The 21,411-nt window shown below is 40.4% G+C and overlaps 1 protein-coding gene across 2 annotated transcripts in view; it reads right to left on the bottom strand.

The window, feature by feature from the left end:
- The window catches only part of LOC148842381 (K(+) efflux antiporter 4-like), a 55,878-nt gene continuing 34,467 nt past the window's right edge, over positions 1-21,411 (bottom strand). The window contains exons 11-20 of one of the 2 annotated variants that reach the window (XM_088957756.1): positions 15,841-15,918; positions 14,582-14,670; positions 13,670-13,766; positions 13,535-13,588; positions 12,548-12,643; positions 11,793-11,981; positions 11,625-11,702; positions 11,380-11,424; positions 782-874; positions 1-667 (exon numbers count right to left, since the gene is read on the bottom strand). In XM_088957756.1, the coding sequence (XP_088813882.1) occupies positions 587-667; positions 782-874; positions 11,380-11,424; positions 11,625-11,702; positions 11,793-11,981; positions 12,548-12,643; positions 13,535-13,588; positions 13,670-13,766; positions 14,582-14,670; positions 15,841-15,918 (900 nt within the window). In that variant the 3' untranslated portion in view covers positions 1-586. The remainder of the gene's footprint in view (positions 668-781; positions 875-11,379; positions 11,425-11,624; positions 11,703-11,792; positions 11,982-12,547; positions 12,644-13,534; positions 13,589-13,669; positions 13,767-14,581; positions 14,671-15,840; positions 15,919-21,411) is intronic. The other variant, XM_088957757.1, reaches the window with a different exon arrangement.

Genomic DNA, 21,411 nt, shown 5'->3' with positions numbered 1-21,411 from the left:
TTGACACAAGTAGGAGATCCTAACCAAATCCCCGGGTTAAATTACTGACTTTTGAGGTAGAGAAATTGGACTAGGAAAGTGGCTTGGCTTCAAGCCTTCAAGTTCAAGAGACAAAGAAGGTTGTTGACATGCCGCAGCAATTTGAAGCAAAAGGAAAAGAATAAAAGAAAAAAAGAAAAAGACAGTGGATGATATTTTAAACAAGCCCATCAAATTAGGAAAATTAATACAAAAATAAATTGAATTACATTACACTAGTGGATGATATTTTACACAAAATTGATGAGATGGGATGGCGAGCAGATGACCCAAATGAATCAAAGGTCCAACCATCTAAGCTTCATCTCTCAAAATTTCTTGGCATTCCCCTGTTAGCTTTCCCACTTTTCAGGTAAAGTTTACTCGGTCGATTGTTCGCTTGGTCAGATATATGACAGACATCAGGAAGAGCCTTCTATAAGAAAATGTAATTTGTGACTCAGTCAACCTCCTTTGCACTTTTAATCACCTGTCCTCCAGAGTATTAAGAATTCCAATCAGGTAAAGCTCGAAATTCCATTTTTGTTTCATATTGTATTTTTTAATATCATGAATCATGAGAGCCTTGGACCATCAGAGTAATACGCTTAGCACTGTCTGCACGAAGGCTTTCGCCTTTAAACCCAATCTGGAAGTCCAAAACCATATCGAAAATATCTTAACCATTCACTCCTAAAGGATGAAAGCAATCTTCAAACAAATCAGTGACAGGGATAATGAGTGCCAAGATAAAATAAGTTACCTCGCCTTGACCACTATCAGGGGAGAACCAACGCAGTAGAATTCCAAGATGTACAACAGCAGGTATCATCTTGAAAAGCAATGGGGTTGTCACCTGCAAATGGTGCTCTTTAAGTCAGTCATCTGTACAAACTGTCAAGCCATAGTGAGCTACATACAGGGAGAAATTGCTCTTGAAATGCCAACGATCACACAAAAGTCATAACCTATATCAAACTGTCTAATCTGTAAGATACTCCACATTTTCTGGTAGCCGTAGAATTTTTTTTTTTTTTTGATCAATAACAAATTCATTGACTCATCATTAAAATAATTACAAAGAGGAAGACAAACACTCTTATCTTCCAAGTACAACTTAAGCCTTCAAAAAAAAAGAAAAGGAAAGGAAGAAACAATAAAGTTACAATTTAGCCCAAAACATTGAGTCCCTTTCTACCCCTTGTTTAGCTAATCCAATTCATCTTCACTTCCATCTCCCGCACCAGCCACTTAAATTTTCTCCTCTCATTGCTGTAATTCCATAAACCACTGTCATCTTTATTCAGCCACCCTATCACCACCTCTGAGTCCCCTTCAATTATAAGCTTTCTGATATTCATCTCCTTAGCTTTCTGGATTCCTTCCATAACTGCAGAGATCTCAGCTCTAAGAGAGTCACCCACTCCAATTGGGCCTGAGAACAAGGTAGAAATGACCCCATTCTCATCCCTGAAGACACCCCCAATCCCTGACTGTCCGGGATTCCCCCTACTATTCCCACCAAAGTTTAATTTTATGAATCCAGCAGGTGGTGGGGTCCAGTGCACACTCATTACTGATCTGACCTGTGTACAGTTTGCAATCTCACCCCACTTCCTCATGTCATCCACTGTGTAATCTGTAAATATCTCTAAGGATTTCAGCCATTGGACAGCCCTAATAATGGATTATAGCCCTCAGTTCTTCAGCCCCTCTCTCCACTTCTGAGAAGATCCTGGAATTTCTTTCTTCCCATAATGACCAGCATACTGCAGCCCTCAATCCCCTCCACATAGTCCTTCCTCTTTTCATACGCCACCTGAAAGGTAGTTGTAGATTTTTATTTTGATTTAAATGAAACTCACTCTCTGATGACTTTCCATTTCTAAACATCCTGAACATGGATACAATGAGAATTCCATGTACAATCACTTTATGGTACACGGGAACACGGGAACCATTGCTTGGTGTTATGGTAAAATCTCATGCTGATAAGTGTGAGAATGCAGGTTCAAGTCTAAGAGCAGCCACTTCGTCCAAAAACGTTGCCAAAGGTTAGGATCCCTCCCTCCCAAGACCCCAGATAACTGGGACTAACTTTGGACAATCACCTTCTTACATAATTTAAATGCGTTTAATACTATAGAATACACCTATGGTATAGAATACATCTAGAAGCGTCCATGAAACATCTGGTGTGCGAAAGCACACCCAGAAAATGTCGTTTCGGACACTGGTATGCTAAGCATGTACAAATATCTGGGTATAAGTATTCCCAAGTCTTCTATTCTCCACCAAAGAGTTAATAAACCCATGATCCAATTAAAAAGGATGTCCATGGAAAACTCACCTCTTTGGCAGTGATCAAAAGAAAAGAAATGATGCAGGGATCATGGACCATCAAAGAGTAGCATCCATCCTAACACAACAATTAGTCTCCACCTCTACATTGTCAAAATCTAAAGTGAAAATCATCAACCCAAGATCAAGGTAAGGCTAAGAACTTGGCTCTCGGCATCCCCAAAAACAATTTGGGGGGGAAGAAAAAAAAATGAGAACAAACGTGCCCTGTGCATGTCTGACACCATGACCAAATTCCTACACCAAATGCTTGAATGCATTTGTTATTGCTGCTATCTACATGTTTCTAGTTTGAAAACTGTTCTGCAACCATTTTGGCACATAAATAATGTGCTGGCAGTGACTTTTGGACCTTTTCCAGTTATTTCTCTCATTTCATTATTAGGCACCTGTAGATTGTCCAGACTGCTATTCAGTCTTGATCACTAAGAGATTTCAGGTTCGATGAGAAGAGAATGTGAAGAAGATGTAGAGGAAAGAGTGGTGGAAGAGCAATAGAACACAGACTTTTAGGAGAAGAACAGAATGTCAATATTCTGCCGCCGTCAGTTTAAGTTAGTATATATAGGTTATGCTATTTACATGAAAGGACATATCTGCCCTTGGTGTTTACATCATAACTGCTAACAAATAACAAACAACATAAAACTGAAACTAGAGATAACAGAACAGAAAAATAACCACAGCTGTGACTAGCTACATTCTACCCTACGGACAGAGTGGGACCACAGCTGTGCGGCCCACATCACTGTTCTCTACACTCCCCCTCAAGTTGGGAGTATATGTTCATCATTCCCAACTTGGATAGATCCGCCTCTAGCTTCTTTCTTGATACGGCTTTAGTAAGAATGTCTACTAGTTGCATACTGGATGTGATGTAAGGGAGGCATACTTCTTGAGATGAGACCCTCTCTCGCACAAAATGACGGTCAACTTCAATGTGTTTGGTTCTGTCATGCTGTACTGGATTATGTGCTATATTAATGGCGGCTTGATTATCACAGTACAGCATCAGGGGCTTCTCATACTCAATACCAAACTCCTAAAGTAGAGATCTTAGCCATAGGATTTCAGCCACTCCATTGGCCATGGACCTGTATTCTGCTTCAGCACTTGACCGGGAGACAACACTTTGTTTCTTACTTCTCCAGGAGACAAGGTTTCCTCCCACAAGGGCACAATATCCCGAGGTAGACCTTCTGTCATCAACACTCCCAGCCCAATCTGCATCAGTATAAACCTCCACCTTCATGTGGCTGTTGTTCTTGAAAAGTATGCCCCTACCTGGGCATCTCTTCAAGTAAACTAAGATTCTTTCTGCCGCAAGAAGATGTGTGGTTCTAGGAGAATGCATGTACTGGCTGACAACACTAACAACATAGGTAATATCTGGCCGAGTGAGGCAGAGATATAGGAGCTTTCCAACCAGTTGTTGGAACATAACTTTGTCTTCCAGAAGCTCCCCACTCTCGGCACTAATCCTGTGATTCTGTTCAATTGGTGTATTTGCAGGCTTAACACCTAACTTTCCAGTTTCTGCCAACAAGTCTAGGACATATTTCATCTGAGAAATAAAGATCCCTTGTTTGGATCTAGCAACCTCAATACCCAAAAAATACTGAAGTACACCAAGGTCCTTCACCTCAAATTCTTGGTGAAGAAGCTATTTAAGAGACTCGATCTCATGGCTATCATTCATTGTGACCACAATACCATCAACATATACTGCCAATAGTGTCAAAGAGGACTCCACTCTCTTGATGAATAGGGTATGATCTGACTGGGCCTGTACATATCCAAACTTCACAAGTGCTAGTCTGAATCTATCGAACCAAGCCCTAGGTGACTGTTTCAAACCATACAAAGCCTTGTTGAGCCGACAAACCTTCTTACCTACTTCTGCATCATAGAGTCTAGGAGGCAAACGCATGTAAACTTCTTCCTGCAGATCTCCATTCAGAAAGGCATTTTTCACGTCCATTTGGTATAAAGGCCAGGTGTGACTTGCTGCAAGAGACAAGAGAACTCGAATAGTAGTCATCTTGGCTACCGGTGCAAATGTCTCCAAGTAATCTATGCCATAAGTCTGTGTAAACCCTCTTGCAACTAACCGAGCTTTGTACCTCTTAATGGATCCATCTGCATTATGCTTCACCGTAAATACCCATCTGCATCCAACTGGTTTCTTTCCTTTTGGCAAATCAACTACCTCCCAGGTGTTGTTCTTCAACAGAGCATCCATCTCAACTTGCATTGCATCTTTCCATTCAGGGACAGATAGGGCTTCTTGCACTGTTCTTGGAATAGAGACATTGGAAATGGAGCTAAGGTAGGACCTGTAGGTAGGAGATAGACGATCATAGGATAAAAAGTGGGAAATACAGTGGGTTGTGGATGTGGTACAATGTCGTTTCCCTTTACGGACTGCAATTGGAAGGTCAAGATCATCTGTAGGGGAAGTCTCTGTGGGCTCTGGGACTGAAGTATCTGGACCTGGAGCTGCAGATCAGATTGGAGCTGGTCTGGATTGCTGATGATCAGGATCAACCTGCCTGCACCGCCTGTGATAAACCCTCAACTCCTGATCCCGCTGACCACTCTCACCATTGCAGCTTTCCCTCAACTCCTGATCCCTCTGACCACCCTCACCATTGCGGTTCTCATCACCCAAAGGAACAGGTAAAGGAACTGCCCCACTCTCACTACTCTCCCCCTGAAGACAAGAACTCAAACCCCCACTCTCACTACTCTCCCCCTGAAGACAAGAACTCAAACCCCCACTCTCACTACTCTCCCCCTGAGGGGCAACCCGAGGATAATAGGGTGTCCCCTCAAAGAAAGTGACATCCATAGAGACAAACTTCCTCCCGGAGACAGGATCATAACAGCAATAACCCTTTTGAGTTTGTGCATAACCAAGGAAGATGCATTTGGAGGCTTTGGGTTCGAACTTGGAGGGATGGGGTCCGAGAAGCTGAACAAAGCAAGTGCAACCAAATGTCTTAAGGGGAATAGAAAACAAGTCCTTACGTGGTGTAGAAGCGAAAAAGGAGATCGCATATCAAGGACCCTGGAAGGGACCCGATTAATAAGGTATACCGCCGTGAGGATAGCATCCCCCCAGAAGCGAATAGGGACATTGGAAGTAAACATGAGGCTTCTAGCCACTTCCAAAATGTGCCTATTCTTCCTCTCGGCAACTCCATTCTGTTGAGGTGTATGAGGGCAAGAGCTCTGGTGGATAACCCCACGATGAAGAAGATAAGATGTCAATGATTTGGCAAAGTATTCCTTTGCGTTATCAGATCGAAGAACTTTGATCTTGGCATCAAACTGGGTTAGAATCATTTGGTGAAAATTTTGGGTCAGGGCAGGTACCTCATCTCGTGAACGCATGAGGCAAACCCAAGAAAACCGGGTATGGTCATCAACAAATAACAAAAAGTATCTGTAACCACCCATGGAAGGGATATGATAAGGCCCCCAAACGTCAGTATGCACAATATCAAAAGAATTATCACTCTTTTTATTACTCAATAAATAAGGCTTTCTACAATGTTTAGCAAACTCACAACTTTCACATTGTAGTTGAGACAACTCAATAGACTCAAATAAAGTAGGAAACAGACTCTGCAAAGATCGAAAAGACAAATGACCTAATCGGTTATGCCAAAGCATAACTGGACTCACACTCTGAGAAACAAAAGATAACTTCTCTACTGACTCTCCCTGTCAGAACCGCTCCCCGAGCAGATAGATCCCATTCGTCTCATGGCCAGTCCCAATCACCTTCTGCATCTCAAAGTCCTGAAAAACACATCGGTCAGGGAAGAAGGTTATTGAGCAGTTCATATGCTTGGTAATACTACTGACTGAAAGAAGGTTAGTATCAAGCTTATGCACATGCAAAACAGATGATAGGGACATAGTATCTGAAAGCTTGATGTCACCCTTCACAGAAATAGGAACCAGGGAGCCATCAGCAATAGATACCTTATCTCTACCAAAAGACAAATGGTAAGTAGTAAACAGTGAAGGCAAGCTAGTCATGTGATCAGATGCACCTGAGTCTATTACCCAACAAGGCTCAGTAGTACCTGGAGCTGAGGCATGATAGGCTGAAGCTCGAGTACCTGAATGGGCGAAGGCAGATGTGACAGGGGCTGATGGAGGTTGTGGTGGCTGAGTTGAATTTCCTACCTCCTTTTCTATCTATATTAGGGCAGCCCGAACTATAGCTAAGGTCTCCAAAGATGTTCCTTTTGTGCCAGATGAGGATGCTGAATCAGTGTTCATGGCTACATGAGCAGTGCCCTTCTTGTTTCTTAATTTCACAGGAACCAAGTGAGGATGCGTTTTCCAACATGTTTCTTTTGTATGTTTGGGTTTCTTACAATGTTCACATACTACATCCTTCTTGTCTTCCTTCCTCCTGTCCTCTGAATCACCCCCTGATTTGGGTGTAGCCGCTACAAAGGATGATACGGGTTGCATCATAGCCTTCATTCTGGTTTCTTCACTGTGTACAAATGAGTAGGCCTGAGAGAGAGTCATTGTCTCTAGTCAAAATCTACTGCCTCACAATATCATATTCTGGGTTCAGTCCCGCCAGGAACTCAAACACTCTGTTTGTCTCAATGTGCTTTCTATGGGTCTGAGCATCTTTGGGACTCTCCCACTCAAGAGTCTCTAAGTGATCAATCTCATGCCACAGGGACTTCAAGGTAGAGAAGTAGACTGATACCGGTTTCTCTCCTTGTTTAAGGGTGTTCACTTCACATTTCAATTCATATGCTCTGGCAACATTACGGGGTTGGGAGTAAGTTTCTTTCATAACATCCCATATCTCCTTGGCTGTATTTGCCCACAAATAGTTCCGGCTATTATGAGGCTGCATAGAATTACACAGCCATGTCATAACCAAGTAGTTTTCTAGCATCCACTTGGTATATGTCGGGTCTCCCTTGGAAGGTTTTTTCATATCTCCCAGGAGGTACCCTAATTTACCTCTTCCACCAATAGCCATCATGGCTGATTGGGCCCATTCCAAATAGTTTGATCCATCAAACTTTACGGTCGTAATCTGACCACCCATCTCAGAAACACCACCATAACTGCTGTTCCCAAAATTGCCTTTTGCCTGAATCTTAGACTCCATTTTTGTCAAGTCTCAAAAACAGTACTTGAGTCACCAATCACAATCAAAACAGTATAGGCCTGACCTGTATTGTCAGTGTATGTGCACAAAACCGAAGTAATTCTGATCTGAAACCAACTAGCCAACATAGCAGTAGCTGTCCGTAGATCTCTAATCCCCTTAGAACTCTGAGAACAACTTTAAAACAAAACTGATATGCTAGGGAAAGTTAGGGTTTTAATCAGTCCTGAAATGAAGCAATTCAGTCGCACAATCCAAACTGAATAGATGAGCTTGTAGTAATAAGAAACCCTAGAATCTGATCGGACCTACCAATCAACTTAAGAATAGCTCTAGGTAGATCACAGGGTTCAATCAACCACTAGGGCTTGCCGTAGATCACTTTCAAACCCTAGAGTAGAGAGAACGCAGTTCGGTTTAGGGTTTGCTGTAAAACCCTAGGAAATCAAAGAGAGAAAGAGCTAGAATGGTTCGGCCTTCCCCTCCAGATAGGTCCAACCTATCTTCTATGAAAGAACTTTTGTTAAAAAAGTAACAACTTACAAGGAAAAATAGTTCGCTGCCTTCTAGGGTTACCTGAACCCTAGTCTCCTCTGATCCTTCCTGACCACCAACACTCTACAACCCTAGCAAGTTTCCAACAGCTGCTAGTACCTCTGGCGATCTCCAAGAATCAGTCTACAAACTCCTCCTCTTCAGCTTTCAGTCCCAGGAGATTCTCATGTGGTCGGCTGGTATTAGACTCACATGAAAAACCCTAACTTGGCTTTGATACCATGTAGATTGTCCAGACTGCTATTCAGTCTTGATCACTAAGAGATTTCAGGTTTGATGAGAAGAGAATGTGAAGATGTAGAGGAAAGAGTGGTGGAAGAGCAATAGAACACAGAATTTTAGGAGAAGAACAGAATGTCAATATTCTGCTGCCGCCACTTTAAGTTAGTATATATAGGTTATGCTAGTTACATGAAAGGACATATCTGCCCTTGGTGTTTACATCATAACTGCTAACAAATAACAAACAATATAAAACTGAAACTAGAGATAACAGAACAGAAAAATAACCACAGCTGTGACTAGCTACATTCTACCCTACGGACAGAGTGGGACCACAGCTGTGGGGCCCACATCATTGTTCTCTACAGCACCAACAGGACAAATCAGGCCAAGCTACATACTCTCACTACACAAGTAGGGTAGCAATTGGATGGGTTGGGTTTCAACCCAAACATCTAACCCATCAACTTGTTAATGACCCGTTTAAATGAAATTACATGGGTTGAGTTCAACCCAAACCCACCTTGACCCAACCCATTAACCCGTAATAACCTTAGCTTATGAAAATGGCTTGAAAGTTGAAACCAGCTTACTTTTATTTACTTGGTTAAACATGTCTTAATGGTAAGAATGGTTATAGGTTCAAATCACATCACTTGCTAGAGAATTTAAATGGATTAGTGGAGTTAATCATTTGGATTAGTAATTTAAATGGAATTAATGAGGACCTTAAATTCAAAGAGAAAGAGGACAGAGAATAAGATAGAATGGTCTTTAGGGGTGTTTCCAACCCACGATTGAACCGGCCAGCCTGACCTGTTAGTGGTATGGAAAACCAACCAGACTAAACTGGTTGACTCTACCAACACCATTGTAAATTGGTTGGTTGGACCAATACAATGTCCGGCACATATAGCCATCCTGTCAGACCGGTCAGTCTTGTCAATTGCCCTATAAACTGGATGATTGAACTGCAAAACCATTGGGCCAGGTCAGGCTTGAGTTAATTTAGGTCAGATATGGATTGAACCATATCTATGCCAAACCCAACTGTTAATGGCAAGAATGCATTAATTATGGATTGAGAGTTAGTTACAGCACTTTACAACAATTCTAGGCATTTGTATTTTGAGTTAATAATTATTTCCAACAATTAACAATAAGTTAATGCATTAATTATGGATGGAGAATTAACTACAGCAATTGGAGATTCCATAAGAGCGGAAATCTTGGCACTACATCAAGGTGTAAAACTGGCCAAACAGTTGGGGCTACAGCAGATTGAGATAGAGGGAGACTCCAAGTTGGTAATTGGGTGGATGCAATCAGGGCAGCTGGGAATTTGGCAATATAGACAGCTAATAAGGAAAATTCTTAGCATAACAAGGGAGATGGGTGTTTTGTTCAAGTGGGTAAGGAGATCAGCAAATGGTTTTGCAGACGCCCTAGCAAAACAAGGGACTGCAAGGGAGAGTCATTTTTGGGCAGTGCTGTAATGTTTGATGTTTATTGAAACAACCTTTTCTAATAAGGGTTGAATTCTGTATTTCAGGTTAATTTATCTCTAATGAAAGTTATCGTTTCTGATAAAAAGAAAATGAATTAACTACAGCAGTTAACTATGATTTAAGTCAATGAATTATTTGAATTTAAATGAAGGGCTAATGAGAATTAATGAGAAAATGGCTAGACAACTTAGTCCTTACACTAAACCATTTATATGCGATAAACCCAATGGGTACCCACAATCCCACCCAATTCAACCCATTTATGTTGACCCAATGAGTGATTCAACCCATTTCCAAGCAGCTAAATATATGGACAGGTTAGGTGAATAGGTGAGTTCAGTGGGTTGGGTCTAAAATTTCCATCCCTAGACATAACATTAGTCCAAACATGCAAGGCAAAGATTCTTAGAAACATAGCCAGATGACCCGAAGGAGGGAATGGTCATGGACTCATGGTTAGGAAGAGTTGGAGGAAGAGGGAATGAGCTATCCTTCTTGGGATGAATGTCCCTTCCTTAGTGGAGGGGATAATACATTTATGAAGGGTTCAATGCAATGTGCAGGACATTCCTCCCTTCGAGGTAGGGGTGGCCACGAGCCGAGCTATTCACGAGCTGCTCGAGCTCGGCTCAGTTTCAACCGAGCTTTGAGCCGAGCTCGAATATATATATATATATATATATATATTATAATTCTTAATTTTTTAAATATCAAAATAAAAAATATTTTTTATATATAATTTTTTATTTTTATAGAACATTTTTTTCTGAAATCAAACTCAAGCTCGAGCTTATGAGTTTTTGAATGTTCTAGCTCGAGCCTCGTACTATTCGGCTTGGCTCGGCTCGAATCCACCCCTACTTCGAGGTGAGAGAAAAAGAGAAGGATCACAGCACGTTTTGAGGGTAACAAAGCCCACACAACCTGCCACAAAAACTGGCTGGTCTTCTACCCGCCACTGTTCAGGATGAGCATGGCCAGCTTTTGGCTGCAATGTCCTCATCCTGAAGCCCATGTCATTGCAGGTCGCCGTTCTCAGGATTGCAAGGATAGCCCTTGAGGCAATGAAGGGAAGCTACATTGCTACCACCCTTTCTTTTTGGGAGGCAGTCTGAAAGAGGGACTGGAATGAGAGCCCCAGCTTGCATCCCCCATCATGCCACCATCTGTCTTTTCTTCTGCAGGTATGCCTCTTTTGTCCTTGATCCACCTCCGCAGACACCAAACCTCTACTCTATTGCCAGACTACTTGCCTCATTTCTCCATCCATTTGAGCAAATCAGATTGTCAGGTTGGTCTGGCATGGCCAGCTGAGTTGGACATCCACAGAAAATACCCTCAACAAACAAACACAATAAAAACTTGTCCTGTACACACCTGACACCTCCAAACCCACCATTACCTAAATTTGGCTTATGCAGAATTGTTGACAGGGATGTTCTACAACTCAATAATTTCTGTGCCTAGACTGCCAAAATCTGGCACTGAAAAATGGCAAGATGTTACATGCAAAACACGTTATATCGCTTGTAATATGATACCAAAAGCACCACGTACCAGACTAAGAGCTGTTGTACCAAGAAGCAGCAGATACAGTTTCCCCTGTAAAGGTGAAAACTTAGTTATTGACAAAATGTCTAATATAATTTTACTACGAACATACAAATACATGCACATTTTAGTTATGAAAGACATTGTCTGCAGATTATCTGTTGTCTGTGAGCTAGGAGACATTAATCTGATATAAGATCACTCTCTGGAGAAAAGAAAAGTAATTGGGCAGGGGGGAGGGGGGTGTTAACCTCAACCAAATGAAGATTAGATGCACGACTGAGAAGAACAAAGGCAAATTCCCCAATTTGTGCCAGAGACATCCCAACCTATAAATATAGGAGAATCAAAGTTCCATCATTAAATGTGATATATGATGGTTCCAAGATAATAAATATCCAAGTATGCAAATATCTTACAAGAAGTGAAGTCCTGTTGTTGTAGCCAAATCCTTTAACAACTATGGCTATCACAAGTGTTTTTATAATGATCACTAATATAACAGCTGCTAGTAAAATATCAACATGGTTCCAAAGGAAATGGACATGAATGAGCATTCCAATGCTGGCAAGAAAAAGAGCGGCAAAGAAGTTGCGAATGGGCTCAACCTGCAAAATATTAAAAAAAAAATTAGTGTGTGCTTGAAGCCACTTTATCTGCTAAAGCCAACCAAATATTTGCCCAAGTATATCTGGCACAGTGCATATACCAGTAAGACAGTGTTCATCCTCCATAACATTCAACCAACCACCCAAAATACCAGAGGAATAGTTTGCCCATTTACCAACCAAAAAGTTGATAAAATAATTATAAATCCCGGAATTGCAATGTTGATAATTAAAATTTTCAAGAAAATGCCCTGAATCACTACATAATGAATGATCAATTGATCATATTTCAATTGTTGAGAAGTCAATTGCAATTATAGAGCATGTATCATAATCCCAATGGAAAACAGCATTACAGGAATGACTCAATGTCCTAAATAATTATGGTCATCTTCATAAGCAGAAATGGAAAGTTTAATTCCATTTATGGAAGAAAGGCATACGAGAGAGAGAGAGAAACATATTATCTAAAACTTTCCCAGAAATTCTCCTCAATATGCTGAATCTTGGAGGCAGAAAGTTCATCATCCAAGAATGCTAATAAAAAAAGAAGAAAATAATCTTGCCTGTTCAAGTGTATGTTGTGCAAGATCGGTGGTTGATATCATCACGCCCGCAGCAAAGGAGCCTAGTTCAAGACTTAGACCAAGCTTATCACTGCACTGAAATGGTAAATAAGAAAGAGAAAAAAAAATGAAAAGTTAGGTCAGATGAATAAATGGTCACAACATTTCACAGAAACTATGATGATAAAAAGCTGAAAGCATTGTAGTGTAAAGATAGGAGCAAAGGAGAGAGGCTGGTTGCAGGGTGTGGCAGGTGCCACCAAAACAGATTCATCCACTCAATAGTTCTGGGCACTAAAAGCTGGTGGATGGAGAAAAGAAGGGAGAAGAACATAGTGCGGAAGTCTCATTCAGAAAAGCACATCTAGCTTTCTTTACAATTAGACATTGAAGTATAAAAAACTACACCAATGTGAAGGTAACCGACTTGAGTAGTGAGAGTTTAAAATCTTAAAACTTGACTCAGGACATTGCAGTTCCTGAATCTCTAGTTTCATCCAAGTATAACAATTATTAATGGGCATGAAAATAACATGAAGATAAATCTAATTTTCTTTAACCAATAAATATGAAAAGATGCAAAGTACTTGTAAAGGAAGGTCATTTTTGTCAGAATTTGAAAATTTCAACTACACTAGAGGGGTTTTTGACAACAAGGTTGGTTTTGTTTTTGAAATAAAAAACAACTACCTAACATTGTGCAGCTGGCAGAGCCACTAAAGATATGGTCAGGCACTCATAAGCATCATGACTTTTTATAGTAAAAGACTGCCAACAAGCTTATGAAATAATGACTTGAGGTTCTTTCTCTGCAAACTTGTAAGAACTCTAAAGATTTCATATAATAAATACTTTCAAAGCAAGAACTTAACCATTACGAAAGCTGTCAGTGCAGCAATTATTATCACAACACAAAATAAAACAAACAAGTATACTGAAGCAAAAGCAAGACATGCATCAGTCCAAGTTCTAAGAAGTGGCACAAACCCAAGCAACAAGTAAACAAAATGCCACTGAAGCAAGCTGATAAAGTTCATTAGTCTGCACAGATACAAACTTCAGTCAAAACATGCTGAAACAGAAAGTAAGCAATTTTAATCCTATCATTTATGGAATCCATACCTGTGATGACAGGCTTATCATCAGCTTAAGAAACCAGGGTACACATGTGCGAGAAAATATTGACAAAATGGCCAAAAATGTAATCAGCAGGACCAACCTGGAACAGAGAATGATCTACTAATTAATAGCCATTGCTTGATACAACAATACCAAATATCTCGGGTGTGAATTATCACGTTCACCTTGAATGACAACATACAGCAATTGCTTATTCTAACCACAAGAATAGGTAATAATATCAATACAGAGATCAGGGAGCTACTTGGATGTACCACAAAATGTTGTTGGCACTATCAATTTGTGCCAACCATGTTTGGGGTATTCATGCACTTTGGCATCCTTTAGTCAGTGCCTTTTAATTTGTGCCTGGAGGAAAAAAAAAACCTCTAATTATGGAGTTTGGATGTTCATGCATTTTGGCATCCTTGACTGAAAATAAGGATGATCTCTTCCTCCTTATTTCACATTTGCATTGGCTACAAATAACCTTAGGCTATTCAATTAATAATTTCCCTTTTCAACCAATCCAAACAATAATTTTCTTCCTAAGTTTTAAGTGTTAAATGAATATATTTTTAGTGTCTATTTCTTTAAATAGACACATTGATATGGCCACAGGCATGTCATCCTTAAGGTTAGAGCAACGCCTGCAGTTCTAGAAAAGTGCATCTTAGGTGTAGTAATGCACATTAATAAAAGTCAAGAAAAAAAAATAATCCTCCAACAAAATAAAAGTGTAACACCAAACAATCTTAGAATTTTCTTCAGATACAGAGATGTATGGTCTTATCAGGAACCATAAAACTAATACCTTCTTTTCATGCATGAGGAAAAGCCAAAATTTGTTTAATTGAATTAAGCAGCAAAAGCACTAACAGAAGGAGGAGGGGAATATGTGGGTCCTTTACTTACAACTTAGTCATGGATATTACTCCTTGAAGAATCCCAGAAGAACCACCCAGAACAGGTAACAGTGCAAACAGCAAACCAACAGCGCAATCCTGGCAGGAAAAGAAAACTCAGGATTCAAGCATGAAGTTTTTTGTATATGCATTCATTCTCTCATAAAGAATAACAAATATTCCCCACTTGAAAGTGCAACAGTAGAAAAGCATTTCTACTCTAAACTGATTTCTGAACTCCTAGTAATTGTTATAACGTTTTACATTAATTATGATACTGTTGTAATACTAGAGTTAGATTGCCATAGGGGCATAATTGTCTTTGTATTCCTTTTTGTTAAGTGATGTCACCGTAATATAAATACAAATAAGGGCCCCTGCCAGCTCAATTTCTTGGGAGTTTTCAAAATTTTGACTCTCTTTTTGTTCTCTTCTCTTCTTCCCATCTACTTCTCTTGTTTTCTATTGGATTATATGGTATTAGTCCTATCAGAGCAGGGATCTTGATCAGCTTCAACTTTATCCATTTTCTACTCTCAAACCTCTCTGTTTTCTGATTGGGAAGCATATTACAAGAACCCAGGTTGGTCTGAAATCCTTTTTCCCCTCCTTTTTTACTGTTTCTTGGTCATGGGACCAAGAGAACCATTCTTTGTGGCAATCAGTTTGTTTAGATGGAAGTTTAAAGTTTTCCTAGAACTTCCCATGTTCTTTGTTGGGTTTGTATGATCTATGTAAACCTCCTTGAGGAACTTGGTTTTACTGTAAACAGCGCTATGTTTTTGTATTGTGATAACAAAGCAGCTATTAACATGAAGACTAATCCAGTCCTCTATGACAGGACTAAGCATATTGAATTTGATAAGCACTTCATCCAGAAAAAAAATTGAGAAGAGAGAGGTGTATAATCCTTATGTTAACACAGAGGATCAGCTTGTTGATGTTTTAACAAAAGAGTTGTGTTCTTTGCAGGAGCAGCGAAATCTGTAACAAGTTGGGTATGATTGACATCTACAGCCCAACTTGAGGGGAGTGTTGTAATACTAGAGTCAGATTGCCACAGGCACAGAAATTGCCTTTTTATTCTTTTTTTATTAAGTGATGCCACCCTAATATAAATACAAATAAGGGACCCACCAGACCAAATTTTTGGAAATTTTCAATCTTTTGACTATCTTCTTCTTCTTGTCTTCTCAGCTTCTTCTCCTATTTTCTATTGGATTATAGATACCATTCATGATTGCAAGATAAGTTGGCAGTGCTCAATACCTGAAGAATGAGGGTTCCAATTGTAACTTGACCATGAAGGGCATTAATACTATTTCTTTCCATCAGAAACTTCAAAACCTGGATGCAGATAAGATGCCACACATCAGATATACTCTTTCTCTTATTCTTCATTGTATTAGTAACAAGAAATTTCTGATAATAACAATGGAACATTACAAGAAAATAGAAAGAGAGTAGGAGAAAAGAAGTGATCAAGAAAGAAAAGTTACAAGCTAGGGTACCTTTACCCTCTTGTGGGCCTGTCTACAATCTACATTCCCAAGAAAAAGATACATAAAAAAAGATGGTTCTGTATTTCTCTGTAAATACCATGTGACAATTTTGATTGTATCCTATTTCATCACATGTTTCTATTCCAAAATGTCCACAAAGCTGCTCCCCTCGTGTGTGTGTGTGTGTGTGTGGGTGGGTGGGTGGGTAGGTAGTGAATCAGAAGAGTGCCTTTTCGTTGAATTGGGAGCAAGATAAAAGTCTATCCACAAAACAAAGAACAAGGAAGAGTGTCGTATATGAAAACGTTAGTTATTAATTTAAACTTGAGAAAATTATAAAACCACTTTGCAAAGTGCAAGATAGTGCAACAGAATTGTCTGGCCTCCATGGGGAAGCAAGGTATTTAAATACACACATAGTTTTCAAGGCACCAAGGCAAGGCTAGGTGATAGGGGAGGACCTTGTCGCCCAGTCGCCTAGGCAATGGATTTTTTTTTAAGTAAAAACGATATATCCTAGGGTAGTTCCTTAGGTTCCTTAGCAACTAGCAACCATATTTCCTTAATAATTATCTATAATTTTCATAAGAAAAATATGAACTTCATGTTAAAGTATAGAAAATTAACATATCCATGAGAAAAAGAAGAAAGAAAAGAAATTTCAGAAAACAAGGGGCTGAGCCCCTATTTTTTTAATAGGAAAAGGAGAAAAGAAAAGGTGGAAGAAGAAAAATGTGTTGATTGGACAAAATTTTAAGTTCTTCCTTACTTGTTGTTTCAGGTTTTGACAAGCTTGAGGGTTCAAGACAGCATACAGGAATGTGTGTGTTGACTGTTGTTTGAACCCTCACAAATAAGAAAATAATACAAAGAAACTAGTGTTAAGCAAAGGCAACCCTCCAAGGGCATCTTGTTGCCTAGGCATCACCTTGACAACTGCGAATACAGGATTAAGTAGTGGAGTTATGCTAGATACCTGAAGATGTGTTTTCTTCCCCTTCAAAAAGGCTCATTAAATAATGCTGGGCAACTCACTATATAATGTCTAGACTGCAAAGATCCAGAACTAATCTAACTTGAAACATTAAAAAGAGTAAAACTTTTTACTTTTCAGAATTGCAATCCCCCAGCAGTGTGCTAATTGCTAAATACATGTTTGAGGAACATTCCATCTTTGATCAATGCACCACTATTTAGTGGACTTGGATTACCTTACAAACATCTCTTTATCTCAACCTATGTTTTAGAACCTAACCCAGAGGTTGAATTTCCCTCTTGGTGATGGGCTGGTTCAACCATCCGGGTCAATGGATCAACCTGTGATGCCATAACAGTAAAACAATTCAAGTAAATAAAATAATAGAAAAAAATGGTAACCAAGTGAATGGGTTGAATAAGTCAACAGTTCAACTATTTGGGTCAATGGGTCAAAGATGGGTTATGACATGCTTTATACAACAGGCAATTCATGAATGAAAAGAATGGCCATGCAATATTCTTATCACTTTAGATATCACAATAGGACTCCTCATCAAAGTCCTTTGAAGCAAGGATCCAATAAACCAATAGCCCAATATAACATTTTTTTTGGTAATTAATGGTGCACGATCTAATGCTCCCTACTGGTGGACAGCTCGGACGACGGACTACATAGGTCGCCTAGTCGAGCTACAAGAAGAGAGAGATCAAAGTGTCTGGGTTGCTTCACCTAGGGTGGGCACTCCGATGCTTAAGTTAGCGATAAGTTCTTGGAGAGCTATAAAGAGAGAGCTAGTATGCTTGAGAGCTAAATCACACGTACCTTTTTTGAGGAAGGGGACACTTTTATATAGGCAAGTTGTCGTGAGGCTCACGAAGCACGTCCGAGATCTCCAGCTTGTCTAGTTCGAAGGTGGTTTCACGCCTGGAGGTGGACTCCACGTAAGTAGATAGTGCTTATCCAGTCGTGCTCGAAGCAGGTGGGGTGATAACCGGCTCTTTCGACGTGGCGTTGTGATCCCAGGGAAATTTGAGACGATAGCCCGAGGCATTAGGCAGGTCGCCAACTGGGTCCCAGTTAGGTCGGTGACTCGGTAGGGTCTCGGAGGATGTCACCCTTAATGTCAAGGTCCCTAGCTCGGTCGTGATGAGGTCATCACATGAGTCTTCGTTAGGTCGACAGAGGTAGGTTGCCTCTTCTGTCAATCTAGTCCTGTCGAGATCTTACGCCGTCAGGTCGGCGAAGGTAGGCTGCCACTTGAGTCTTCGTTAGGTACTTAGGTTGGCGGAGGTAGGTTGCCTCTTCTGCCAACCTAATCCTATCGAGATCTTACGTCGTCAGGTTGGTGAAGGTTAGTCGCCAGTTGGGTCTTTGTTAGGTTGGTGGAGGTAGGTCGCTAGTTTGTCAAATCGACGGAGGTGTAGGCAGGTTGCTACCTGGACCTCAGTTTGGTCGATGAGACCTTGGTGGGAGGTCTCCCTTTGTGCCAAGGTCTCAAGCAGTGCTAAAAGAGAAGAAAAAAAGAGAAAAGGAAAGAAAAGGAAAGGAAAAGGGAAGGGAAGAAAAGATAAGGGGATAGAAAGTGGTTTGCCTAACCCTTCAGCTGGGGGGCGAAGCCCCTAGACCCCCCCGAAGGAAAGGAAAAGGGAAGGGAAGAAAAGATAAGGGGATAGAAAGTGGTTTGCCCCTGACCCTTCAGCTGGGGGGCGAAGCCCCTAGACCCCCCCGCCCCCTTCTCGATGCAGCCCAACAAATGTTATGCATCTTTATTCTTCTTAATATAAAAGATTTTTATTAAAAATAAAGAAAAAATGAAATCCCCCTTCCTCTCCATCCTCCTCCTAACCCCCCTCCTTTTAAGGAGGCTTACACCTCCTTGTGTTTTGGAGGGCTTACGCCTCTTGCGTTCTGAACTATGCCTCACGTCTCTAGGTAGTGGAACACCTTGCGTCACGCCTCCGCATTTTAAAACATTGGTCTCAAGCTCAATCCTAAGGTGGCCGTCCCGATCCTGAGGAGGTGTCTACAGGTCGACCATAGCAATGTGGTGATTAAGCGCCCTTAGGGCGTGCGAGGCACATCCAGCGTGGTTCTGAGTAGGTCTCCATCATTTTGGATAAGGCAAGTCATCGCCTACGTGGTGCTAGGGTGTCATGCGACGATTCTGGGATTGCCACATAGCACACCATCACTAAAGGGCCAAATCAGCCCACATCAGTAATAAAATAAAATTTATTAAAAGGAAAAAAGAAAGTATAAAGGAGAGTGACCAGATGTCACTCAAGAGAGAAGAAAAAACAAACTTCAACTCAGCATAAGACCAATAGAAACCCAACAAACCACCTAAAAACAAACACTCACAACAACCAAAATCACAAAACAGCCCAAAGCAAACACAACTTCAAAGACAGAACAAGACAAACCCACTTCAAACCCCACAAAAACAACACCCTCTCTCAACAAGAACAGGAACAAAGCCACCCTCGAAAACTGCAACCTTTAAACCACTAAACTCTTCTTCAGGCTTTCTTGATCTTCAATAACTTCTTGCCTGGTCTAAACCCAAATAGACCCCCTTTTAGTCTAGCGAAAACCTTTGAAACCAAAACATCTCAATGCTTTCTCTGTTTTAGTCTTCTACTTGCTAAAACATTCTTCCTGAACTCCAGCAAACAAGAAGGATTCTCATTGACCCTTTCCAGTTCCAGTAACTGTGTTTTTCTCAATGAACTGGACATCAACCACCACAGTATCTTTTTCAATAACAACTTCTTCCGGTCTAGCTGTACTCAAGTCATTGTGGCCCTCATCAGAAACAACTAGGAACAGATATGGGCCTGTTTCACATGAAATCTTAAAACTAAACTTCTACACACCCTATTTGCTAGCAGGATACCTCATCTTATTTGTTTCACAGAAATGTAAAAAGAAAGTGTTATGCGGGAGAGAAGAATGAAAGAAGAGAGAAAAGAGAGAAGAGAGAACTGAGAGCTCAAAGATTACTGCTGGCAGCGCAACTTTTTAATATATATACTAGGGCGACAACAACTAAAATAAAAAGGACCAAAAATACAATAGTACCCCTGCGGTACTATACATAGGAAAAATAATAGCTGTTAAAACTCCCCCTCAAGTTGGGACATAGATGTCAATCATGCCCAACTTGTCACATAAATCATGATGTCTTGAGTGGTGTAGTCCTTTTGTAAAGATGTCTGCAAATTGAGCCTCATAGCTAACATAGGGAGGACACACTTCCCCAGTGATAACTTTCTCTATGATAAAATGCTTGTCGACTTCGATGTGTTTAGTTCTACCATGTAGCATAGGGTTAGCAGCAATGTTTATGGCTGCTTTGTTATCACAAAATAAGGTTATAGGTCTATCCACTGGAAAACCCAACTCACTCAACATATTCTTTATCCACATAATTTCAGCCACTCCATGAGCCATTGCTCGATATTCAGCTTCAGCACTGGATCTAGCCACCACACTTTGCTTTTTGCTTCTCCAGGTAACTACATTTCTTCCTATGAAGGTACAGTAGCCACTAGTTGACTTTCTATCATTTAGAGATCTTGCCCAATCAGCATCAGTATACACTTCAACATTCAAATGTCTGTGCCTTTGAAACAACAAGCCAGCACCTGGAAACCTTTTAAGGTATCGAATGATTCTTTTTGTTGCTTCAAGATGAGTGGTCATAGGGGCATGCATGAACTGGCTAAGGACACCAACTGCATAAGTAATGTCTGGGCGGGTCATAGAAAGATATAATAATCTCCCTATAAGTCTCTAAAACTGTTTCACATCCTTGATAGGTTCACCTTGGATGTCACCTAATTTATGGTTAGGATCAATGGGGGAATCAATTGGCTTCACTCCCATTTTTCATGTATCTTGGAGTAAATCTAGGGCATACTTCCTCTAGGAAATGAAGATACCCCTTTTTGAGCGGGCAACTTCAATTCCTAGGAGATATCTTAGAGGACCTAAATCCTTTATTTCAAACTGTGTGGCAAGAAAACTCTTCAACTTTTGGATTTCATCCTTCCAGTCGCTAGTGATAATTATATCATCAACATATACCATCAAAGCAACAATTTTACCTTCTCCTCTTTTCATAAACAATGCGTGATCAGATTGACATTGCTTGTATCCTTTCTGTTGAACCAGGCTCTCGGTGATTGTTTCAGCCCGTATAAAGACTTCTTCAACCTGCAGATCTTTTGTTCATTGCCTTGAGCCTGAAAACTAGGGGGTTGTATCATGTAAACTTCCTCTTCAAGGTCACCTTTCAAGAATGCATTCTTGATATCAAGCTGATGTAGATCACAGTCAAGATTAGCGGCAAGAGAG

Source organism: Nelumbo lutea, chromosome 8, assembly GCF_056320005.1.
Source record: "Nelumbo lutea isolate HS-2025 chromosome 8, American lotus-T2T, whole genome shotgun sequence".
In the NCBI taxonomy this organism is placed as follows: Eukaryota; Viridiplantae; Streptophyta; class Magnoliopsida; order Proteales; family Nelumbonaceae; genus Nelumbo; species Nelumbo lutea.
This window is presented reverse-complemented; position numbering and strand designations above follow the sequence as displayed.